The sequence below is a fragment of the Gorilla gorilla genome, chromosome 19 (assembly GCF_029281585.2).
Source record: "Gorilla gorilla gorilla isolate KB3781 chromosome 19, NHGRI_mGorGor1-v2.1_pri, whole genome shotgun sequence".
Classification (NCBI taxonomy): domain Eukaryota; kingdom Metazoa; phylum Chordata; class Mammalia; order Primates; family Hominidae; genus Gorilla; species Gorilla gorilla.
Window position 1 is genome coordinate 22694680 of NC_073243.2, and position 23972 is coordinate 22718651.

Consider the following 23972-nt stretch of genomic DNA (forward strand, 5'->3'; position numbering starts at 1 on the left):
ATAATAGCCTCCTGTGAGAGGCGCCCTCCCTGCACCTGGGGGAAAGGAGGGTCCTTATCTCTGAAGACACAGGGACACAGAAGAATCTGAACCAACAGGCCTTCCTGAGTTCCCCACCTCCCCGCAGGAGGTGCCCGCACATGCATAGCCCCGTCGCTCCCGCGGCCGCACACAACGGACCTCGCCCTGGTGGTGCACGCCCGGGCTGGGCGCTCAGAGGTCGGGTGGGCGCCCACTCCGTTCGCTGCGCGCACAGCGCCCGGCGAGAGGCTCGGAGTTTAATCACACACAGCGTCCGGCTTCCTGTCCCCAGCGCCCCCTCCCGCCCCGTTTCCCTTGCCCCTCCCTCTCCCCGGCCCGATCCGCCCGCCGGCTCCCCCTCCCCCGATCCCTCGGGTCCCGGGATGGGGGGGCGGTGAGGCAGGCACAGCCCCCCGCCCCCATGGCCGCCCGTCGGAGCCAGAGGCGGAGGGGGCGCCGGGGGGAGCCGGGCACCGCCCTGCTGGTCCCGCTCGCGCTGGGCCTGGGCCTGGCGCTGGCCTGCCTCGGCCTCCTGCTGGCCGTGGTCAGCTTGGGGAGCCGGGCATCGCTGTCCGCCCAGGTGAGGCCCCGCTGCGCACCCCTTCTTGGGCACGTCAGGAGCTGAGACTGCAGAGGGGCCGCTGGGGGCCGCGTGGGCTGAAGACAAGGGGAAGGGAGGATGGGTGGAGGGTGAGATGTCAGGTGGAGCGGCACAGGGTAACGCTCCCTCCTTCCCAGCAGGAGCCTGCCCAGGAGGAGCTGGTGGCAGAGGAGGACCAGGACCCGTCGGTGAGTGGGCGTGGGCGCGGTCTGCAGGCTGCTGGGGCATGGGAAGTGTGCACTGCCGAGGCTGCAGGTGTGTGCAGCTGTGCCAGCCGTACTCGAGGTGTGTGCAGGGTGTGTGTGAACACAGTGCGTGCATGGGTGTGTGTCTGCAGGGGTGTGTGTGCGTGGTGACAACTCTGTGTGAGGGGTTTGTGCTGGGGTTGTGCCACCTGAGTCTGAGGTGTTTATTGGCTGGGGGTGACGTGGTTGTATAAGATATGTGAGTCTGCGTGGAAGAGGGGTGCGGTTGTGTACAGGGTGTGTATCCTCTGTGCGTGGTGACTGGGTGTGGGCATGTGTGCAATGTGCCAATTGAATGCAGGGTCTGCGTTGGTCGTGTGTGGGTGGGAAAGTGTAGCTGGTCTAGAGGAAAGGGTGAGGACTGGGGCCTGACTCCCAGCTTCACCTTTGCCCGGTGCCCCAGCTGTAGTTGGCTGAGGGGCTTAATCTGTCCCTGACTTCTGTGTCTATTGCTGGCTGGTGGCTCTCCTGACAGGCCCCATCTGTCTCACTTTATATCTCTGGGAGTCTGTGGTTGAACCCTGCCCTAATTCCCCTAGGAACTGAATCCCCAGACAGAAGAAAGCCAGGATCCTGTGCCTTTCCTGAACCGACTAGTTCGGCCTCGCAGAAGTGGTGAGCATCCCTCTATCCCAACCTCAGGAAGCGGGCAGAGCAAAAACCATTATCCACAGGGAGAAACTGAGGCACGGAGGGTGAAAGGAGTTCAGAGTCATGCAGCTAACCAGCCAAGACTCAAACCTAGGGATTCTCGCCCTCCTCTGAAGCTCCTTCTGTCATATGGATGTGCTCCTTCAGACCCTACCCCAAACAGGAAGGCAGGGTGGCCATGAGTTAGAAGAACTACTGGGATCCTGATGGAGACTAGGCCTGGGAGTCAGAGGCCTGGACCCCAGTAGGCAAAGAGACTTAGGAATGGGATGATGGGGTGGCTGGATGACCACGTGTCCAAGTCGGCATGCAGTTGTCCTGGCCCCCACCTGTTATCTCGGTGTGATTAGCAGCAGCTTCCCGTTTTGCTCTCAGCAGTATCCCAGCGTGGATGACAAATCATAGTCACTCTACTTACTGAGGAAGATGAGGCCTGAGATTCTAAGGCCAGGAGTCTGGACAAGAATAAGGATGCCAGGGTTCCTGGGAGGGGAATGGGGCTGGGAGAGTTGCTCTGGGACCCCCACTAGGGCCCGCTTTGCTCATCTGTCTTTCCTTGATCCTCAGCACCTAAAGGCCGGAAAACACGGGCTCGAAGAGCGATCGCAGCCCATTATGAAGGTGGGTGATGGGTGAGCCATACCCGGGAGGAGAGGGGCAGGTGGCAGAGGGTCAGGGCAGGTCTCACCAGCCTTTTCGTGTACTTTACAGTTCATCCACGACCTGGACAGGACGGAGCGCAGGCAGGTGAGACCCCATCCCCCCCTACAGCACTGGCCTCCTGGGAAAAGGGCCCTTGAAAACCTTTGACCTCCCACTCCCTTCCCAGCCATCAGTCTCAGAACCACAGAAGCCAGTTCATGAAGGTCTTGGTTCTCTCTGTGACCCAGGCGTGGGGCCCCATGAAAGACCCCTACTCTTCCCTAGAACTCTGCCCAGTTCCCCCAGCAAATCACTGTCCCAGCTCTCTCCTTCAGCCCTCATTCTTCTCCAAGAAGCACTTTTCATTCTTTTTTCTTCTGTCTCCTCCATATTCCATGTTCTGATGATCTTTTTCTCAAAATGCTGCTAGTGTCTGCTCATCTTTTCCATTTCTACCCCACCCTCTACCTCAGCACCGTGACCTCAGAACCTCAAATCCAGCCTCTTGCTGCTTCCCCACTCCACACCCTCCCTACCCCTCCACTCCATCTGACCTGTGCTGCCATGCTGAGCCCCTAAACTTCACTTTTCTTATGGTATTGGCTCTCTACATGGCTTCCAGTCTCTTCGTGGTCTGGTCTCAACCTAATTTCCCTGCATTCTTATGCTGTCTTCATGCTTGCTGGGCTGACACCCCTGCTCCCGGTGTGCCTCTTCTGGACTTTGCACATACCATCCCCCTCACCAGAATGTCTTTCCACTGTGAGAGGCAGGGAGGCATGAGGAGTGCTCAGCCGAGGGGTTCACAGCAGAGATGGTGAGAAGTGGATGGGTTCAGCCTGTGTCCTGAAGATATTACTGACTTATGGGTTGGAGGTGAAGAATAAAAGAAAGGGAGGAATCACAGAGGACTTCTAGATTTTTTTATTTTTTTTTAAGACAGTCTCACTCTGTCACCCAGGCTGGAGTGCAGTGGTGTGATCTCGGCTTACTGCAACCTCTGCCTCCCAGGTTCAAGAGATTCCCGTCTCAGCCTCCCAAGTAGCTGGGATTACAGGCGTGTGCCACCACGCCTGGCTAATTTTTGTATTTTTAGTAGAGATGGGGTTTTGCCATGTTTTCCAGGCTGGTCTCAAACTCTTGACCTCCAGTGATCTGCCCGCCTCAGCCTCCCAAAGTGCTGGGATTACAGGCATGAGCCACTGCACCCAGCTGGCTTCTAGATTTTTAACTTGGGTATCTCTGGGAAGAATGATGCCATTTCCTAAGAAGGGGTTGACCAAGGAATAAATAGGTTGGGAAGTATGTAAGATAATTATTAACATTGAGAAGTCTAAAATAAACAAGTGGATAAATGACAATAAAGTAAATTCCACAAATGGATGGCTGGACATTGTCGACTAGCTTAGGCTAGGTCAGGACGGATAAAGCCAGGAGTCATGGCCATATGGATGGCTTTTTTTTTTTTTTTTTTTTTTGAGACAGAGTCTCGCTCTGTCACCCATGCTGGAGTGCAGTGGTGCGATCTTGGCTCACTGCAACATCTGCCTCCTGGGTCCAAGCGATTCTCCTGTCTCAGCCTCCCAAGTAGCTGAGATTATAGGCGGGTGCCACCACACCCAGCTCATTTTTGTATTTTTTAGTAGAGACAGGGTTTCACCGTGTTGGCCAGGCTGGTCTTGAACTCCTGATCTCAGGTGATCCGCCAGCCTCAGCCTCCCAAAGTGCTGGGATTACAGGCGTGAGCCCCTGTGCCCGGCCTATCAATGGCATTTAAAGCCACAGGATTGGGTGAGACGCCAGGAGAAAGAAGGGCCCCACGAATGAAGCCCTGAGACTCTTGGGCATCTTGAAGTGGAGCTGAGGGGAAAACCAGCAGAGACTGAAAAGAAGCTGGAGAGAGAGGAAGAAACCCAGGGAGGGTGGCATCCTGGATTCAGAGAAACCACTGTTTCAAGGAGGATGTGGCTGTCTGTGTTGAATGCAGCTGAGAGATCACATGAAATGAGAACAGAGAAATGATGGCTGGGTTTGGTAACGTGAAAAGTCCTGCTGACCTTAAAGAGGGTGGTTTCAGTGGCATAGTTAGAACAGGAAGGCAGTGTGCATTGGGTTGAGAAGAAAATGAGAAATAAGGAACTGGAGGCAGGGACAACCTTTTTTTTTTTTTTTTTTTTTTTTTTTGAGACAGAGTTTCACTCTTGTCACCCAGGCTGGATCCAGTGCAATGGCACGATCTTGGCTGACCGTAACCTCCACCTCCCGGGTTCAAGCAATTCTCCTGCCTCAGCCTCCCGAGTAGCTGAGATTACAGGCATGCGCCACCACGCCCGGCTAATTTTATATTTTTAGTAGAGACAGGGTTTCTCCATGTTGGTCAGGCTGGTCTCAAACTCCCGACCTCAGGTGTTCCACCCGCTTCGGCCTCCCAAAGTGCTGGGATTACAAGCATGAGCCACCACCCCACCCAGCCTAGGACAACCCTTTTTAGAAGTTTCTCTGTAACAAGGAGCAGAGAAATAGGCCAGTAGGTGGAGGGGTGTGTGGACCAAGGAAAAGTTTAGTTCTGTGAACAATACTATTTTCATCTGATCTAACATGTACTGAGGGCTTTCTTGAGATAGGCACTGTGTCTGGCACTTGTGTTTGGTCTTATCTAATCCTCACAACAGCCCTAAAAGGAAGATACTCTAATTACCTCCATTTTACAGATGGAGGTTACACAACTTGTCTGAGGCCATGAGATACTAAGTGGTGGAGCCAAGATTTGAACCCAGCTAGAATGTGCCTGTGTACTGGACATGGTCTGCATGAAAGGCGAGGTGGCTGGTGCAGGGGTGAGGGGTCCATGCAGGGGCCACATCCAAAAAGGGGAGAGGGAAGTTTCCAGAAAGAAGAGAGGACACATCTCCCACCATTACCAGAGGGTCAAAGGAGAACAAGAGAACAGGTGGGTTTGTAGATTTGCTGGGGGGAGATGAGGGAACCTTTGCTCGATGACTTCTAGGTCCTCTGGACAACTAGGGAGATGGAGACAGGAGATTTGAGGAGAAATGGTACAAAATCTCAACCTGCTGATTATGAAAGCAAGCTTCGTGGGGGAATGTAAGATTGCCAGGCAGGACAGAATGTCCAGGTGAGGTTTGTGGCTGGAGAAAAATGATATACCAGGCAAGCCCTCCGTGGTCCTGGGCACACCATGCCCTTTGGCTACAAGCAGCCTTTGCTCAGGCTGGCTTCATAGCTAGGAATGCCCTCTCTTCTCTGCCCTCCCTACTCTTCATGCCCAGATCAGCCTTCCTCCCCTCTGTATAGACCACTTATTTTGGCAATTATCCAGACATTCATTCATTCATTCATTGACTCAACAGGCATTGAAGACCTACTGTTTGCTAGGGGCCAGGCTAGGTGCCCACAGCAACTAATATCCAGACTCTTTTTTTTTTTTTTTTTTTTTTTTTTTGAGACGGAGTCTCACTCTGTCGCCCAGGCTGGAGTGCAGTGGCGCGATCTCGGCTTACTGCAAGCCCTGCCTCCTGGGTTCATGCCATTCTCCTGCCTCAGCCTCCCAAGTAGCTGGGACTACAGGCGCCTGCCACCACGCCTGGCTAATTTTTTTTTATTTTTTAGTAGAGATGGGGTTTCACCGTGTTAGCCAGGATGGTCTCGATCTCCTGACCTCATGATCCACCCAACTCAGCCTCCCAAAGTGCTGGGATTACAGGCGTGAGCCACCGCGCCCAGCCGGTCAGACCCATTTTTTTTTTTTTGAGATGGAGTTTTGCTCTTGTTGCCCCAGCTGGAGTGCAGTGGTGCCATCTCGGCTCACTGCAGCCTTCTCGGGTTCAAGTGATTCTCCTGCCTCAGTCTCCCGAGTAGCTGGGACTACAGGCGCCTGCCATCACGCCTGGCTAATTTTTTTTTTATGTTTTAGTAGAGACGGGGTTTCACCGTGTTAGCCAGGAGCGTCTCGATCTCCTGACCTCGTGATCCACCCGCCTTGGCCTCCCAAGGTGCTGGGATTACAGGCATGAGCCACTGTGCCCAGCCTCAGACCAACTCTTAAGGAGTCACTGTTTAGGAGAGGAAACAAGCATATAAATTTTTAATTACAGGAACATACAAAAAAAATTAGCCAGGTTTGGTGGCACATGCCTGTAATCCCAGCTACTCAGGAGGCTGAAGCATGAGAATCACTTGAACCCAGGAGGTGGAGGCTGCAGTGAGCCGAGATTGCGCCACTGCACTCCAGCCTGGGTGACAAGAGTGAGACTCCATCTCAAAAAAAATTTGTAATTACAGTGGAATATGACAAAAACAATAATAAAAGTGGCCAAGATACCTGGCAACACAGGGGAAGACAGACATGGCTGTGGAGTCAGGGATTCTCTCCCTGTATCGCAAGGTGCCACTGGGCCTTGAAGCAGGAGCGTAAGACAAGACAGGCAAGGGGTCAAGAATGGTGGGTGCAAGCAGAAGCAGCCCCTGGGGCAAAAGCCCCGGGTTTGCCCAGAGCATGATGAGGCTGAGGGACTCTAAGTTCAGCGTGGCAGAAGCAGAAAGTGCTAGAGGAGCGAGATGGGGATGAGGCTGGAGACAGAAGCCAGGCCACACGGTGGCATGTGGGAACTATTCTGAGGTGAGCCATCGGAAGGAGGAAGGCGAGGCGAGGCGGGCTTACATCTGCATCTTAGAGACTCATTCTGTGGCTTTGTGTAGGGAATAAACTGGAGGAAGCCAGAATGGAAACAGGGAATGCTGTGAAAACCAGACGGAGGCACCAGATGGGGGAGAGAGGGGGGAGAGCTATTTAGGAGGCAGGATCGATAGGAACTGGTGATCGATTAATGATGTAGGTAAAGGAGAGGGAGGCTTGAGTATCCCCCTGGTGGCAAAACCAGAAGCCAAATGTGGAAAACAGACAGTAAAGCAAGAGTGGGATGAGGGGAGTCAGCTCAGTGTTGGTTGAGATGAGTTTGAGGGGCTACTGCTGTTCAGATGGTGCAGTTGGCAGGGTAAGGAAGGGAAGGAAACTTCAGGGCTGGAGACTCTGCAGAGCACAGGTTGTGGGAACCCATTGGTGGAAATAAAAATGCCCAGTGAGCGTTACTTTTTTTTTTTTTTTTTTTGGAGACAGAGTCTAGCTCTGTTGCCCAGGCTGGAGTGCAGTGGCATGATCTTGGTTCACTGCAACCTCCCCATCCCAGGTTCAAGTAATTCTCCTGCCTCAGCCTCCCATGTAGCTAGGATTACAGGTGCCTGCCACCATGCCCTGCTAGTTTTTGTATTTTTAGTAGAGACGGGGTTTCACCTTGTTGGCCAGGCTGGTCTCGAACTCCCGACCTCAGGTGATCCGCCCACCTTGGCCTCTCAAAATGCTGGGATTACAGGCGTGAGCCACTGCACCTGGCTGAGCATGATGTTTTCAAGGCACATCTGTGCCATAGTGTGTATCAGTACTTCACTCTTTTTATGGCCAAATAATATTCCATTATATGGATAGACATTTTGTTGATGGACAATTGGGTTTCATTTTATTATTTTTAGTTGTACTAATTCAGATAATGTATGTTTACATCCTCCATATAAAAGAAGCAAATAATATAGATATCCATGAAGTAAAACATTAAATCCCCTCACGCTTCTCCTTCAGTTCTACTCTTCTCCCCATAAGTGACTGCAGGTGACAATCTGCCCTGAATGTCTCTGGCCATATACATTAGATTTTTTGACATAACTTCCTAGTCAACTATGGGCGTCATAGGGGATGGGTCCTCCCTTGCCCGGGGTGATCTATGAGTCTTCTGGGTAAAGTGGGCGCCGAATGTTCATATGCTCAATGGATCCCTGGGGAGTGTGGGGGAGTCCTGTAGAGAGACGTTTCCTTATCTCTGAGCATCCGTGTTCAGGTGTGGACGGGACAGTGAGTGGCTGGGAGGAAGCCAGAATCAACAGCTCCAGCCCTCTGCGCTACAACCGCCAGATCGGGGAGTTTATAGTCACCCGGGCTGGGCTCTACTACCTGTACTGTCAGGTAAGCCCCATCTGGCTGCATGGGTAACGCAGTAAGGGAGTGGCGAAGGGTTTGCCAGGAGAGTGGGGGACAAGCTACAGGGCTGGGAGGGTGAGTTGGGGTTTGGGTGGGATGGGATGCCTGCGTCGCTGAGGAAATTGGAAATTGAGGCGAGGGCAGGCAGAGGCCTGGACTCGACCTGTTGTCCCCACCCCAGGTGCACTTTGATGAGGGGAAGGCTGTCTACCTGAAGCTGGACTTGCTGGTGGATGGTGTGCTGGCCCTGCGCTGCCTGGAGGAATTCTCAGCCACTGCGGCGAGTTCCCTCGGGCCCCAGCTCCGCCTCTGCCAGGTGTCTGGGCTGTTGGCCCTGCGGCCAGGGTCCTCCCTGCGGATCCGCACCCTCCCCTGGGCCCATCTCAAGGCTGCCCCCTTCCTCACCTACTTTGGACTCTTCCAGGTTCACTGAGGGGCCCTGGTCTCCCCGCAGTCGTCCCAGGCTGCCGGCTCCCCTCGACAGCTCTCTGGGCACCCAGTCCCCTCTGCCCCACCCTCAGCTGCTCTTTGCTCCAGACCTGCCCCTCCCTCTAGAGGCTGCCTGGGCCTGTTCACGTGTTTTCCATCCCACATAAATACAGTATTCCCACTCTTATCTTACAACTCCCCCCACCGCCCACTCTCCACCTCACTAGCTCCCCAATCCCTGACCCTTTGAGGCCCCCAGTGATCTCGACTCCCCCCTGGCCACAGACCCCCAGGGCATTGTGTTCACTGTACTCTGTGGGCAAGGATGGGTCCAGAAGACCCCACTTCAGGCACTAAGAGGGGCTGGACCTGGCGGCAGGAAGCCAAAGAGACTGGGCCTAGGCCAGGAGTTCCCAAATGTGAGGGGCGAGAAATAAGATAAGCTCCTCCCTTGAGAATTCCCTGTGGATTTTTAAAACAGATATTATTTTTATTATTATTGTGACAAAATGTTGATAAATGGATATTAAATAGAATAAGTCATAGTCTCTTTCTTTATTGGGGCTCAGGGGACACTCTCAGGGTAGCTGGGTGCCACGTGAAGGGGTCGTTGCGGAGCGGCACAGCTGGAATTCCAGGATGATGTTCAGGCTTGGGGGCGGGGACCTCCATGCCTCCAACCCCCAGGTGGGAGCAGAGGTAGGAAGGCACACTGCCCAGGAAAAAATCAATCCTCTGCCCAAGGTACAGCAGAAGCGGCCTCCTTGGCCTAGGAGGCAGACTTCCTCCTGCGGGGAAATCCCTCCCTGGCCAGGAGGAGCAGGGGCCCTTCCTCTTGGTGGCCTCGGACATTCAGCAGGTGCTGGCACAGGCCCTGGCTGGGAGGTGGGGCGGGCAGGAGCCAGCCTGGAGGAGGGGCTGAGAGTCAGCAGGCACACGGGAACCCGGAACCCTGTGTGCTGGGGAGGAATCCCGCAGTGGCCGGGGGGCTTGAGGCCGCTGCTTTGTCTCTTCGTCCAGAGCCTTATGTAAGAGCTTTTCTCGGGAAACAGGAAGTCCTGCTTGCCAATTTCAGCACAGGGAGTAGTGCAGGCCTTATTCCAACACACCCGGCCCAGCCTTAACCCCAGAACTCAGCCAGTTTCTTGCTTCCGTGCCCCTGGTTCTCCTCGCCACCGAGCCCACCCCTCCTTTCCCACCTTCAGTCACCCCTAGTGAACTGCCCCAGCGATCTCTGCTGTGCTTGAGCCTGAGGGTCTTCCACCCTCGCCCTGACCCTGGACACTGCCCAGCTTGGCCCCCCATCCTGCTCCTGGCACAATGCCCTCTAGCCAGCCAACCTTCCCTCCCCCAACCCTGGGGCCGCCCCAGGGTTCCTGCGCACTGCCTGTTCCTCCTGGGTGTCACTGGCAGCCCTGTCCTTCCTAGAGGGACTGGAACCTAATTCTCCTGAGGCTGAGGGAGGGTGGAGGGTCTCAAGGCAACGCTGGCCCCACGACGGAGTGCCAGGAGCACTAACAGTACCCTTAGCTTGCTTTCCTCCTCCCTCCTTTTTATTCTCAAGTTCCTTTTTATTTCTCCTTGCGTAACAACCTTCTTCCCTTCTACACCACTGCCCGTACCCCTACCCGCCCCGCCACCTCCTTGCTACCCCACTCTTGAAACCACAGCTGTTGGCAGGGTCCCCAGCTCATGCCAGCCTCATCTCCTTTCTTGCTAGCCCCCAAAGGGCCTCCAGGCAACATGGGGGGCCCGGTCAGAGAGCCGGCACTCTCAGTTGCCCTCTGGTTGAGTTGGGGGGCAGCTCTGGGGGCTGTGGCTTGTGCCATGGCTCTGCTGACCCAACAAACAGAGCTGCAGAGCCTCAGGAGAGAGGTGAGCCGGCTGCAGAGGACAGGAGGCCCCTCCCAGAATGGGGAAGGGTATCCCTGGCAGAGTCTCCCGGAGCAGGTGAGTGAGGGGAGGAGGGTGTCTGGGAGAGGATGGTTAGCATGGGGGGGTCTCTGGGCCTCCTGGTCTGCAAAGTTTCAAGGGGGTGCAAGAGAGGGTCTCCGGTTTGGAAGTCAGGGGCGCGGCCATTCCAGGAAAGGAAACTGTTAAAGGTTAATGCTTCTCATACCTAACAAATCCTGGAGGGCAGCCAGCACCAACACTCAGGGTGCTGGGAAAATGTGCATGAGAGATTTGAGGCATTTCGGGGGCAGGGGAGGGCTGGGAAGGAAGGCTGCCTGGGACCCTCGCATCTTAACCTAACCTTGACCCTCTTTCCATGAGCAGAGTTCCGATGCCCTGGAAGCCTGGGAGAATGGGGAGAGATCCCGGAAAAGGAGAGCAGTGCTCACCCAAAAACAGAAGAGTGAGGCTTCCAGGGTGCAGCAGGGGTGGGAGGTGATCAAGCAGCGTGGGGATTGTAAGCCCGAGTCAGGGTGAGGGTGGAGGCTGCCAACAGCACAACGGGGTAAAGTGGACGCGGCTGAGATTCCCTCCTTCTCTCCTCAGAGCAGCACTCTGTCCTGCACCTGGTTCCCATTAACGCCACCTCCAAGGGTGAGCACTATTTTAAATAATGGCTTTGGGGAGGGGCAATAACCAGGAACTCGGGCTGGCACTTGGGCTCAAGGGGTCCTTATAGGTGAAAGGGAAAGAACCAAAAAGCACCTGAGAGTGCCAAGAAGTCCTGACCGACACACTCTCACCTCCAGATGACTCCGATGTGACAGAGGTGATGTGGCAACCAGCTCTTAGGCGTGGGAGAGGCCTACAGGCCCAAGGATATGGTGTCCGAATCCGGGATGCTGGAGTTTATCTGCTGTATAGCCAGGTAACCCCAGCCACACTCTGAGCTTCACAGAGGGCCTCTTTGGCCCCCTACTGAGGGTTCCTGACCCCTCTATTCATACCAAACCTAGCAGACCCTTCTTTCTTCCCTCGTTAGCGCTCCTGAGGCCTGCCAGAACTGAGCCAGGCCATCCTGTTTTCTTCAACATCTCCCTTCCCTGCCAGGTCCTGTTTCAAGACGTGACTTTCACCATGGGTCAGGTGGTGTCTCGAGAAGGCCAAGGAAGGCAGGAGACTCTATTCCGATGTATAAGAAGTATGCCCTCCCACCCGGACCGGGCCTACAACAGCTGCTATAGCGCAGGTGAGAGCCGTGTGGGCAGCCGAAAGCAGGACGTCTCTGACCAGGGGTAGCAGTGCAAGGAGCTACCGCTAGGAGGGAGGTTGGAAACCTAAACAGAGGCGGGTCTGAGGAGTGAAGTGCAGAATGCCGGGTCCTTACAGGAGGCAGAGGAACGGTGGAGGTGGAGAAGGCAGGGGGAAACAGGGCATCTGGATGGCTGTGCTTCACTGCGAATCTACTTTCTTTTCTCAGGTGTCTTCCATTTACACCAAGGGGATATTCTGAGTGTCATAATTCCCCGGGCAAGGGCGAAACTTAACCTCTCTCCACATGGAACCTTCCTGGGGTTTGTGAAACTGTGATTGTGTTATAAAAAGTGGCTCCCAGCTTGGAAGACCAGGGTGGGTACATACTGGAGACAGCCAAGAGCTGAGTATATAAAGGAGAGGGAATGTGCAGGAACAGAGGCGTCTTCCTGGGTTTGGCTCCCCGTTCCTCACTTTTCCCTTTTCATTCCCACCCCCTAGACTTTGATTTTACGGATATCTTGCTTCTGTTCCCCATGGAGCTCCGAATTCTTGCGTGTGTGTAGATGAGGGGCGGGGGACGGGCGCCAGGCATTGTCCAGACCTGGTCGGGGCCCACTGGAAGCATCCAGAACAGCACCACCATCTAGCGGCCGCTCGAGGGAAGCACCCGCCGGTTGGCCGAAGTCCACGAAGCCGCCCTCTGCTAGGGAAAACCCCTGGTTCTCCATGCCACACCTCTCTCCAGGTGCCCTCAGCCTCTTCACCCCACAAGAAGCCTCATCCTACGTCCTTCTCTCCATCTATCGGACCCCAGTTTCCATCACTATCTCCAGAGATGTAGCTATTATGCGCCCGTCTACAGGGGGTGCCCGACGATGACGGTGCCTTCGCAGTCAAATTACTCTTCGGGTCCCAAGGTTTGGCTTTCACGCGCTCCATTGCCCCGGCGTGGCAGGCCATTCCAAGCCCTTCCGGGCTGGAACTGGTGTCGGAGGAGCCTCGGATGTATCGTACGCCCTGGTGTTGGTGTTGCCTCACTCCTCTGAGCTCTTCTTTCTGATCAAGCCCTGCTTAAAGTTAAATAAAATAGAATGAATGATACCCCGGCTCCATTTCCCCCACTGCCTCGCCTCAACCCGGTCCTCGTACGGGGATCTCCCGCCCTCCCGGCTCTCCTGTGGCGCGCCCCCCGCCGGATCAAGGTACTGGGGACGCCGCTAGGTCAGGCCCGCGAACGCGGAGAAGACAGAGCGCGGCGCAAAAGGGAAAGTGGCGGGGCCGCCACGCGCGGCCGGGCGGCGGATGTGCGCAGGCGCAGCCTCGCGTAGCGCTCTGGGCTGGCCCGTCCCGTGGCGCCGGCGTCCTCGGGTAGACGGGACTGCGCGCTTGGTGGCCGCGCCGGCGCTCTTCGCCGGGTGTGACGTACTAATCGTGCGCCGCCGCTGCCGGTGGGCCCGGGGCTCGCGGGAGGGGAAGGAGGAGGGGGGAGGAGTGGCGGCGGCGGTGGCGCTGGTGGTGGCGGTGGCGGAGGTGGAGGTGGAGGTGGAAGCTGCAGCTGAAGCAGAGCCAGAGGCGGCGCGGCGGGGTGCTCGGCGGCGCGGCACGCGGCCCAGAAGCGTTGGAATCCTGAATTGAGACGGCTGCGCCTAAAGACAGCAGGAGTGGCGGGGCCGCCGCCGTCGCCGGAGAGATGAGCCGGGAAGCTTGAGGCCGGAGACGCCCGCCTTCGGGCCCGTCCGCCCGGCTTCCCCGCTCCCGGTGAGGACGCCCCCTCCCCTCCCCCCAGCCCTGCCTTGGCCTCTCCCATTCCTGGGCCTCGCTCCTACCGAACCGGGGCCCAGAGGCCCGCATAGGGGCTTCTTAAGGCCCGTGTGCGCCGAGCCATCCAAGCTCGTGGGACCGGACTGGTGCCGGGTTGCATTCTGGTCCCCGAGGATGAAGTAGGAGGGGGCTGGGCCGGCCTGGCTTGTGCGCTCCGTTCTGTCCCAGCGTCTTGATTCGGTTCTCTTTAAGTTTCGTTCAAAGTTCTTCCCCGTTTATCAGCCTCTGCCCCCTGAACCATATCCCTGGCATCTGCACTTGAGATGACCGCAGGCTTCCCATGCCCCCCGTTCATCCAGGGTGTTAGAGAACTGTCTCCCATTCCAGTCCAGTTTCCACGTGCAAGTTGCATTCTCCTCAAGTACCACGGTTATCATGTCCCTGAGGAAAGAAATTGCCCTTGTTGGGCCCTCAAAGGACAGCCCTGGTGGTATTAAAATAAAGACGTAGAACCTGGCAGTGCTATTGGGTTTGGCCTGGTGATCTTAGAAATAAGATCTCTGAAGCCTGCTGCTTAGCCATTTTCCCTTGTCTCTGGACTGGGGAGAGATGATGGCACAGACCCTAAAGGGCCCCTTGTGGACCGCGTTAACTGGGAAGATCTTAAGTTAGGAGTTTTGCGTTTTTTCCTCTTTTCTTTATTTGCATCTGAATCCAGAGGAGGCATGGCCAGGAAGAGAGGCAGGATCTGCGGTGGGGTGATGCTTAGATTTTGATACCCTGATCTTTTGTTTTTCAGGGTACTGGAAGATGAAAGAGACTATACAAGGGACCGGGTCCTGGGGGCCTGAGCCTCCTGGACCCGGCATACCCCCAGCTTACTCAAGTCCCAGGCGGGAGCGTCTTCGTTGGCCCCCACCTCCCAAACCCCGACTCAAGTCAGGTGGAGGGTTTGGGCCAGATCCTGGGTCAGGGACCACAGTGCCAGCCAGACGCCTCCCTGTCCCCCGACCCTCTTTTGATGCCTCAGCAAGTGAAGAGGAGGAAGAAGAGGAGGAGGAGGAGGATGAAGATGAAGAGGAGGAAGGGGCAGCTTGGAGGCTGCCCCCAAGATGGAGTCAGCTGGGAACCTCCCAGCGGCCCCGCCCTTCCCGCCCCACTCATCGAAAAACCTGCTCACAGCGCCGCCGCCGAGCCATGAGAGCCTTCCGGATGCTGCTCTACTCAAAAAGCACCTCGCTGACATTCCACTGGAAGCTTTGGGGGCGCCACCGGGGCCGGCGGCGGGGCCTCGCACACCCCAAGAACCATCTTTCACCCCAGGAAGGGGGTGCGACGCCACAGGTGCCATCCCCCTGTTGTCGTTTTGACTCCCCCCGGGGGCCACCTCCACCCCGGCTGGGTCTGCTAGGTGCTCTCATGGCTGAGGATGGGGTGAGAGGGTCTCCACCAGTGCCCTCTGGGCCCCCCATGGAGGAAGATGGACTCAGGTGGACTCCAAAGTCTCCTCTGGACCCTGACTCGGGTAAGGTGGGAAAGGGGTGTGGGGTTGCGGGGGAGGGGTTAGGGAGGGTTAAGAGCCTGGAGCACCAGGAGCCTGTTGCCATGGTGAGAGTTGGGCTTAAGGAAAGTAGGATGGAAGAGTGACGGCTCCAGAAGAGCTGCGAAATGTCTCCATTAAGCCCCACTTTGAGCAGAAAGTAAGCCTGGGAGTGAGCCTGGCAGTTTCCCAGGCAGAGCTAGGAAACAGATTCCCTAAGTAGGTATCCCGTGGTCTTGAGCGCAGATGAGAAAGGGAGATGTGGTTTAGAGAAATCCTGTCCACACGAAATCCCTTGTCGGCCTCTCAGTATAAGAACCCCTGTGTATACATCTCCAGAGGGTACCATTCCCAAAGTGACGGGATGGGATCTCTCCCAGTAGTGGAGTACATCATCTTACAGTTGTGAAAGAATATTTCCCTTTTGGAGAACTCCAGCCAAACAGTTTCAGGCTCTCTAGGTCTTTATTACATACTCTAGTATTCATTGAGCCTTTACAATATGCTGGCTACTATGCTAGGTGTTTGGCATATAGTGGTGACAGATATCCCTGAAGTTTTCATTTCTAAATGCTAATCCTTTTTCTTTCTTCCTGTCTATGAGTAGGAACTCTCTCTCCATCCCTGTAGAATCTCTTGGACATGTTTATCTCATGCTTATGGGGTCCCCGTTTCTTGGAGTGGGATTGACATTGGTGGATTCTGCTTCAGTGTATCCTTCTTGCGGTCTTATTTGCATGCATGAGTTAACTGTGTGCATCCCATTGTCCTTTCCCCCAGGCCAGTCTCTCATGCTCATTCCATTTCCCCTGCCCTATAGGCCTCCTTTCATGTACTCTGCCCAACGGTTTTGGGGGACAATCTGGGCCAGAAGGGGAGCGCAGCTTGGCACCCCCTGATGCCAGCATCCTCATCAGCAATGTGTGCAGCATCGGGGACCATGTGGCCCAGGAGCTTTTTCAGGGCTCAGATTTGGGCATGGCAGAAGAGGCAGAGAGGCCTGGGGAGAAAGCCGGCCAGCACAGCCCCCTGCGAGAGGAGCATGTGACCTGCGTACAGAGTAAGGAGCCCTTAAGCAACTAGCCTCTCTCCCTCCTCCGACTCCTAGAGGAGAGTCTGGAGGCCTCACCCCCTCCTCTCTCCCTTTCCACCAGGCATCCTGGACGAATTCCTTCAAACGTATGGCAGCCTCATACCCCTCAGCACTGATGAGGTAGTAGAGAAGCTGGAGGACATTTTCCAGCAGGAGTTTTCCACCCCTTCCAGGTGAGGCTTGAAAGCCCTCCTTGAAAGAAGGGCTGGGGCCTTGGGGGTGTGGAGAGAATACTGCTGCCTTTTCTTCCATAGGGCTGTAGTTGGGGAGGAGGAAGCTAGAGCTGAAGGGGAGGACTCTGCAGGCAGGTGCCAAGTCCTTGGAAGCTGATGGGAGAGTCTTTACCTGGGACCCTGAAATGTTCTACCTGAGTAGTCATGTTTATCTTTCTGGGGAGTAGGCCTTTCGCAGGTCCTCAGAAGGACCCATCATGAGCCAGAAAAAAGGGAGTCAGTTAGAATTTGTATTCCAGGGAGTAGTAGGTATTTCTGTGTGCCCCAGCTGCATCATCTTTTGTGTGACTCCACCCTTGGCCTACTCAGGAAGGGCCTGGTGTTGCAGCTGATCCAGTCTTACCAGCGGATGCCAGGCAATGCCATGGTGAGGGGCTTCCGAGTGGCCTATAAGCGGCACGTGCTGACCATGGATGACTTGGGGACCTTGTATGGACAGAACTGGCTCAATGACCAGGTGAGAAAGGGTAGAGAAACAGGCCTGAGAGGGGATTCAGGGAGCAGGGTGTCTGGGGCCCTCTGCATGGGGGAGCCCTGTACCCATGCCGCACCCTCCATGGCAAGCTGCCTCCCATCTTCTCCCCAGGTGATGAACATGTATGGAGACCTGGTCATGGACACAGTCCCTGAAAAGGTAGGCCCAACCAGATAGGTCAGTACCCAGAGGAACTTCTGCAGTTTTAAGCAGCTTTTTAAGCTCCTTTCATCTCTTTCATTTTACACAGAGAGGGTCTCTGTTTCAGGGAGAGAGGTGGTAGTGGTAGTGTATTAATTTCAAATCCGTAATCTTGGGCCCTGGATTTATCAGTTGTTTTCCTTTCTGCCAGTATTTAGTGTTTTTCGCTATGGCCAGCCCCAAGGATTGGGATGGGTTCCTATTGTAACTATTGTAAAACAAGGTTTAAAAAAAGAAAAAGGCCACTGGGCATGGTAGCTCATGCCTGTAATCCCAGCACTTTGGGAGACCAGGGCGGGTGGATCACCTGAGGTCGGGAGTTCAAGACCAGCCTGACCAACATGGAGAAATCCCGTCTCTACTAAAAATACAAAATTAGCCGGGCATGGTGGTGCATGCCTATAATCCCAGTTACTCGGGAGGCTGAGGGAGGAGAACTGCTTGAACCCGTGAGGCAGGGGTTGCGGTGAGTCGAGATCCACGCCATTGCACTCCCACCTGGGCAACAAGAGCGGAATTCTGTCTCAAAAAAAAAAAAAAGACAAAAAACAACTTTGGCTGGGTGCGGTGACTCATTCCTGTAATCCCAGCACTTTGGGAGGCCAAGGCGGGTGGATCACCCGAGGTCAGGAGTTCCAGACCAGCCTGGCCAACATGGTGAAACCCTGGCTCAACTAAAAATATAAAAATACAAAAAAGTTAGCTGGGCATAGTGGCGGGTACCTGTAGTCCCAGCTACTCAGGAGGCTGAGGCGGGAGAATCGCTTGAACCCGGGAGGCAGAGGTTGCAGCGAGTCGAAATCATGCCACTGCACTCCAGCGTGGGCGACAGAGCAAGGCCCTGCCTCAAATAAAAAAAAAAAGGCCTGGTTTGTTGACTCATACCTATAATCTCAATGCACTGGAAGGCCGAGGCAGGCAGACAGACAGATTGAGGCCAGGAGTTTGAGACCAAGCTGGGCAACATAGTGAGACCCTGTCTCTACCAAAAAAAAAGAAAAAACCCAGAATTTGTTTTTACTGTCAGTGGACTGAGGAGGGGAGACTTAGTGGGAGAGTCTGAGGTCTTTTAATTCCATTGAGCTTTTTTGTGTCATTGGCACAGGTGCATTTCTTCAATAGTTTCTTCTATGATAAACTCCGTACCAAGGGTTATGATGGGGTGAAAAGGTGGACCAAAAACGTGAGTTTTGAATTCACATCTACTTGTGTAATGCCTTGCCTCTAAAGAATGAGAGTCTTGTTTTCTCTGAGCCCTTTCCCTGACCGTGTTCATTCAGTCTTTCAAAGATTAAACGTCTCATGTGTGTGTAGGCAGTAAGGATATACAGTGTTAAATAAGGAAAACTTGCCCTTGTGGAGTGAGAATAAAGTTAAATTGCAGCTAGTGATAAGTGCTGTGGGCAGATCAACACAGAGTAATGTGAGGCTGGGCGCAGTGGCTCACGCCTGTAATCCCCAGCACTTTGGGAGGCCAACACGGGCGGATCACCTGAGGTCAGGAGTTCGAGACTAGCCTGGCCAACACTGAGAAACCCCATCTCTATTAAAAATACAAAAATTAGCCCTGTGTGATGGCAGGTGGCCTGTAAGCCCAGCTATTCCTGGAGGCTGAGGCAGGAGAATCCCATGAACCTGGGAGGCAGAGGTTGCAGTGAGCCGAGACCCCGCCATTGCACTCCAGCCTGGGCAACAAGAGCAAAACTCGGTCTCAAAAAAAAAAAAAAAAAAATCACAGTAATGTCATAGCGTGGAAAGCGGGTACTTTAGATTGGGTGACCTAGGAAGGCCTCTCACAGCTGAGACGTGAATGATGAGCAGCCAGCCGTGTGCAGACCTGGGAATAGCAAGTACACAAGACCCACAGTGAAAAACCATGGCTGAGGAACAGAGGGCTTGTGGGGGTGACCTGTGTAGTTGGCGCAGAGTGAGCAAAGGGAGATGGATATGAAATTCGGTCAGAGAGTAGATCATGTAAGACATGTACGGTAGGCTGAGGAGGGGGGATTTTATTGCGTGTATACTGAGAAGCCATTGAGTTTTAAGCAGGCTGAGAAGTGCCTTCTGTTTTAAACTCCTGTTTCAATGACAGATTGAAAGGGGGGCAAGAATGGAAGCAGGAACAGAGCACAGTAGTCCAGGTGAGAAACTTGAACTGAAGTGCTAAAGGAAGAGAGAGAGAGAGTAGTTTTATGTAGGATAAATTTTACGAGTAAAACCAGTAGGACTGACAGGCTCTGTGATACTGAGAGATACATATCTGGTCTCCTGACCAGGCTCCTGGCATTCAACTTCTAAAATCCTTGGAATCTCCAGTGATGTGTGTTTTTGTGTGCTGATGAGTTGATTCATGGCTAGCCCCTCTAGGTGGCTTCATGATTAGAGGGTTGGAACTTTCAGCCTCACCCCCACCAACTTCCTGGGAGGGGAATGGGGCCAAAGGTTAAGGCAATCACCGAGGATCGGTGATTTAATCAGTCATGCCTAGTAGTGAAGCCTCTAAAAACCCAAAAGGGGCCGGGTGCGGCGGCTCACGCCTGTACTCCCGGCACTTTGGGAGGCTGAGGCGGATGGATCGCAAGGTCAAGAGATTGAGACCAGCCTGGCCGACCTGGCGAAACCCTGTCTCTACTAAAAATATGAAAATTAGCTGGGCGTGGTGGCGTGCGCCTGTAGTCCCCGGGAGGCTGAGGCAGGAGAATCGCTTGAACCCGGGAGGCAGAGGTTGCAGTGAGCCGAGATTGTGCCACTGCACTCCACCCTGGGTGACAGAGTGAGACTCTGTCTCAAAAAAGAAAAAAAAAACCCAAGAGGAGGAGTTTGGAGACATTCTAGATAGCTGAAGGCATGGAGGCTCCCACAGGATGGCCTCCAGGCCTCTTCCCGGTACATTTCCGTGTGCATCTTTTCATCTGTACTCTTTGTACTACCCTTTGTTAATAAACTGGTAAATGTGTTTCCATGAGTTCTGTGAGCTGCTCTAGCAAATTAATCAAATTCAAGGAGGGGGTGATGGGAACGCTGATCTAACCAGTTGGTGAGAAACACAGATAAAACAACCTGGGGCTTAGGACTGGCATCAGAATTGGGGGCAGCCTTGTGAGACTGAGCCCTAAACCTGTGACACATTATCTCCAGGTAGATAGTGTTGGAATTGAATTGGGTGATACCCAGCTGTGTCCACCGCAAAATTGCTTGCTTGGTTGTTGGTGGAGAGAAAGCCCCACAAACACTTCTTGGTGACCACAGGTTACAGAAGTATTTTGTGTTGTGAGAGTATAGTAGGAAAGAAGATTTGTTTTTTTGCTGGGCACGGTGGCTCACGCCTGTAATCCCAGCCCTTTGGGAGGCTGAGGCGGGCAGATCACCAGGTCAGGAGATCAAGACCATCCTGGCTAACACAGTGAAACCCTGTCTCTACTAAAAATACAAAAAATTAGCCGGGCGAGGTGGCACGTGTCTGTAGTCCAAGCTACTTGGGAGGCTGAGGCAGGAGAATGGCGTGAACCCAGGAGGTGGAGCTTGCAGTGAGTCGAGATCACGCCACTGCACTCCAGCCTGGGCAACAGAGCAAGACTCCGTCTCAAAAAAAAAAAAAAAAAAAAGATTTGTTTTTTCCTCCGCAGGTTGGATGTGGGAAATGAAGAAAAAGAAATGGAGGATGATGCCTAGGTTTTTGGCCTATGTAATGGGAAAAGTGGGAGAGGAACAGGTTGGGGGAGGAAAATCAAGAGTTCTTTTCTCTTCTGGTTTCCCTGCCCTCCCATTCAAAGGCCAGGAAATTTCTACAGCTAGGCAGGATGATTGGCTCCAGCATTCCTTAATTTCAGTCCTCAAAATCAAGAGCTTACACCCTCAGGGATCTTCTTGCAGTAGAGGGAAGGGTGGTGACATACAGTGAAAAACATGTTGGCCTTCTTCATACTGAGTTTGAGTCCCACTTCTGCCATTTCTTTCTTTTATGACCTTGTGCAAGTCACGACTTTCCAAGCTGCAATTTCCTCATCTGTTAGGTTGAATGTGAGAACTTCCCAGTAGGATTGTTATGAGCATTAACTGAGTGTTTACTCTGTGCTGTGTCTTGTTCTAAGTGTATTATGGATAGTCACTAGTTTAATCCTCATATCAAATGGATGAGGTGTAGGTACTACTATTTACACTTCCTGACAGATAAGGAAACTGAGGTATAGAAGGTTATTAAGTAGGTTGCCCACCGTCATAAGCCAGTAAATGGAGGAGCTGTATTTAAATTCTGGCAGGCTCCAGAATCCTGGGCCTGGGTTCTTAGCTGCTAAGTGCTTCTCCCTTTAAAGTGTGAAAAGCACCTGCCCATCATGGGTTCTCAAGTGTTCGTTCTGATGTCACTTCCATTGTCTGACCTTCCTCCCTTACCCTGAAGAACTGAAACATGCAGATCCTGAGCTTGCCCACAATCTAGGGCTTGGGTCTTCTGTTCTTTCACTTGGTTCCCTTACCCGTGTCTCTGTTCCTCTCTAGAACCTTCATGGCAAAAGGCAAGACTTCTGTGTGTTGTACCTGACCTGTGGCACTATCTCTTTAGGTGGACATCTTCAATAAGGAGCTACTGCTAATCCCCATCCACCTGGAGGTGCATTGGTCCCTCATCTCTGTTGATGTGAGGCGACGCACCATCACCTATTTTGACTCGCAGCGTACCCTGAACCGCCGCTGCCCTAAGGTTTGAGGGGGTAGGAGAGAGATGGGCAAAATGTGGGGAGATGCAGTGGCAAGGCATTGCAGGAAGAAGGGTGGGCTTTGGGTCTTTGAGGGGCGACCTGGGCATGGTGTCTGCCACCACTGTACCCACCATACTGTGTTCAATTGAGAAACTTAGGGCATCACTTTCTTTTCCCCCATCCACATAGCATATTGCCAAGTATCTACAGGCAGAGGCGGTAAAGAAAGACCGACTGGATTTCCACCAGGGCTGGAAAGGTTACTTCAAAATGGTGAGTTTCCTGAGGGAGGGGTATAGGGTGTTGGTGGGGATAGTGGTAGAAGGCAGAAATTGAAGTCCTACCCCTGGGAGTCTCCATGTGAACGGCCTGCTTTCTTTCTCTTCTCTAGAATGTGGCCAGGCAGAATAATGACAGTGACTGTGGTGCTTTTGTGTTGCAGGTAAGCAGATGATGGGGCCACTTCCTCTAGCTCTGAAGTCAGTTGGGTTAAAGGGTCGGGAGGCTGTTGTGCATCCCCTCATTTGGCTCATAGTCAGTTGTGGAGCAGGAAGTAATGTTTTAGAACACCAAAACACTGGCTTCACTGGTTCTCTTCTGGGCTTCTCCATCCCACATTGGGACTGGGTCTCTAGTCTTGGGCCTCTGGCCTTCATAGAGCTCCCTGCTAACCTCCAACTCAGTGTATTTTCTCCATCTAAAACATTCTATCATGTATCAAGTAAGAACACTAGCTTTAGAGTCAGGCTGTTTTTGAACCCCAGGCTATGGGACCCTGGCTCCCTTTGGGGATGTTCTCTGAAGGATGGAGACACATCTCATATGAAATGTGTAGCACAGGTCCTGACACGGGGGGTTTCTCATGGCCTGCTTTGTTAACACCCAGTACTGCAAGCATCTGGCCCTGTCTCAGCCATTCAGCTTCACCCAGCAGGACATGCCCAAACTTCGTCGGCAGATCTACAAGGAGCTGTGTCACTGCAAACTCACTGTGTGAGCCTCGTACCCCAGACCCCAAGCCCATAAATGGGAAGGGGGACATGGGAGTCCCTTCCCAAGAAACTCCAGTTCCTTTCCTCTCTTGCCTCTTCCCACTCACTTCCCTTTGGTTTTTCATATTTAAATGTTTCAATTTCTGTATTTTTTTTTCTTTGAGAGAATACTTGTTGATTTCTGATGTGCAGGGGGTGGCTACAGAAAAGCCCCTTTCTTCCTCTGTTTGCAGGGGAGTGTGGCCCTGTGGCCTGGGTGGAGCAGTCATCCTCCCCCTTCCCCGTGCAGGGAGCAGGAAATCAGTGCTGGGGGTGGTGGGTGGACAATAGGATCACTGCCTGCCAGATCTTCAAACTTTTTTATATATATATATATATATATATATAAATGCCACGGTCCTGCTCTGGTCAATAAAGGATCCTTTGTTGATACGTAAGTGGTGGTCTTCCTTAAGGGGCTTCAAATTAGTGGATATGCTTAGCTCAGACCTTCCAGCCAGGCTCTTGAGACTAAAGGGTTCAGCTTTCCATCCCTGGCTCAGGCACTGCCAACACCTTGTCTTCATCACCCAAACAAATGCCCCAGATGGGAGCAGAGAGCAGGAAGGAGGGAAAGTAGATAAGCCTCAAGAATAAGGGCATCCGAGAGGGAAGCTGGGGAACTGGACACAAGGGACTGGGGAGGGGACCGACCAGGATTCATGATAGTACCCCAAAGCCCTTTACAGTTTTCTTCCATCCCTCCACCATCCAGCCAGGGGAATCCCCCCATCCCTACGCTATCGCTGTTGATTCCTTCATCCCTGGCACACGTCCAGGCAGTGTCGAATCCATCTCTGCTACAGGGGAAAACAAATAACATTTGAGTCCAGTGGAGACCTGGAGCAGAAGTAAAGGGAAGCGATAACCCCCAGAGCCCGGAAGCCTCTGGAGGCTGAGACCTCGCCCCCCTTGCGTGATAGGGCCTACGGAGCCACATGACCAAGGCACTGTCGCCTCCGCACGTGTGAGAGCGCAGGGCCCCAAGATGGCTGCCAGGCCTCGAGGCCTGACTCCTCTATGTCACTTCCGTACCGGCGAGAAAGGCGGGCCCTCCAGCCAATGAGGCTGCGGGGCGGGCCTTCACCTTGATAGGCACTCGAGTTATCCAATGGTGCCTGCGGGCCGGAGCGACTAGGAACTAACGTCATGC

At 53.8% G+C, this 23972-nt stretch overlaps 3 protein-coding genes across 7 annotated transcripts; all 3 read left to right on the forward strand.

The window, feature by feature from the left end:
- Positions 1 to 198: 198 nt before the first annotated feature.
- Positions 199 to 9177, forward strand: TNFSF12 (TNF superfamily member 12). Of its 2 annotated transcripts, none has more exons than XM_019013055.3 (7): positions 199 to 601; positions 760 to 810; positions 1407 to 1482; positions 2086 to 2139; positions 2230 to 2265; positions 8070 to 8194; positions 8391 to 9177. In XM_019013055.3, exons 1-7 carry the CDS (start codon positions 443 to 445, stop codon positions 8640 to 8642), a joined length of 753 nt encoding a protein of 250 aa, XP_018868600.1. In that variant the 5' UTR covers positions 199 to 442; the 3' UTR covers positions 8643 to 9177. The 2 variants fall into 2 exon arrangements, with proteins under 2 accessions (XP_018868600.1, XP_004058544.1); XM_004058496.4 differs by having other exon boundaries at positions 202 to 601; positions 763 to 810.
- A 275-nt stretch (positions 9178 to 9452) lies between these two features.
- Positions 9453 to 12889, forward strand: TNFSF13 (TNF superfamily member 13). Of its 4 annotated transcripts, none has more exons than XM_019013053.3 (7): positions 9454 to 10588; positions 10916 to 10994; positions 11138 to 11185; positions 11341 to 11459; positions 11642 to 11780; positions 12012 to 12105; positions 12287 to 12889. In XM_019013053.3, exons 1-7 carry the CDS (start codon positions 10331 to 10333, stop codon positions 12291 to 12293), a joined length of 744 nt encoding a protein of 247 aa, XP_018868598.1. In that variant the 5' UTR covers positions 9454 to 10330; the 3' UTR covers positions 12294 to 12889. The 4 variants fall into 4 exon arrangements, with proteins under 4 accessions (XP_055223360.1, XP_018868598.1, XP_018868599.1 ...); XM_019013054.2 differs by having other exon boundaries at positions 9455 to 10588; positions 12012 to 12160; XM_004058491.4 differs by having other exon boundaries at positions 9455 to 10588; positions 12012 to 12889.
- Positions 12890 to 13283: 394 nt separating this feature from the next.
- SENP3 (SUMO specific peptidase 3) lies at positions 13284 to 23217 on the forward strand. Its single transcript, XM_019013051.3, has 11 exons — positions 13284 to 13546; positions 14349 to 15074; positions 15910 to 16149; positions 16244 to 16355; positions 16725 to 16872; positions 17002 to 17049; positions 18197 to 18274; positions 21653 to 21790; positions 21978 to 22061; positions 22180 to 22230; positions 22675 to 23217. Exons 2-11 carry the CDS (start codon positions 14360 to 14362, stop codon positions 22783 to 22785), a joined length of 1725 nt encoding a protein of 574 aa, XP_018868596.1. The 5' UTR covers positions 13284 to 13546; positions 14349 to 14359; the 3' UTR covers positions 22786 to 23217.
- Positions 23218 to 23972: the final 755 nt, after the last annotated feature.

Bases quoted from the DNA above. Each gene is read 5' to 3' on its own strand.
- TNFSF12 (XM_019013055.3), top strand. From the start codon at position 443: ATGGCCGCCCGTCGGAGCCAGAGGCGGAGGGGGCGCCGGGGGGAGCCG. The intron at 811-1,406 runs GTGAGTGGGCGT...TAATTCCCCTAG, and splicing joins AGGAGGACCAGGACCCGTCG to GAACTGAATCCCCAGACAGA. The intron at 8,195-8,390 runs GTAAGCCCCATC...TCCCCACCCCAG, and splicing joins TCTACTACCTGTACTGTCAG to GTGCACTTTGATGAGGGGAA.
- TNFSF13 (XM_004058491.4), top strand. From the start codon at position 10,331: ATGCCAGCCTCATCTCCTTTCTTGCTAGCCCCCAAAGGGCCTCCAGGC. The intron at 10,995-11,137 runs GTGAGGCTTCCA...TTCTCTCCTCAG, and splicing joins GCTCACCCAAAAACAGAAGA to AGCAGCACTCTGTCCTGCAC. The intron at 11,460-11,641 runs GTAACCCCAGCC...CTTCCCTGCCAG, and splicing joins TTTATCTGCTGTATAGCCAG to GTCCTGTTTCAAGACGTGAC.
- SENP3 (XM_019013051.3), top strand. From the start codon at position 14,360: ATGAAAGAGACTATACAAGGGACCGGGTCCTGGGGGCCTGAGCCTCCT. The intron at 15,075-15,909 runs GTAAGGTGGGAA...CCTGCCCTATAG, and splicing joins TCCTCTGGACCCTGACTCGG to GCCTCCTTTCATGTACTCTG. The intron at 21,791-21,977 runs GTTTGAGGGGGT...CCATCCACATAG, and splicing joins TGAACCGCCGCTGCCCTAAG to CATATTGCCAAGTATCTACA.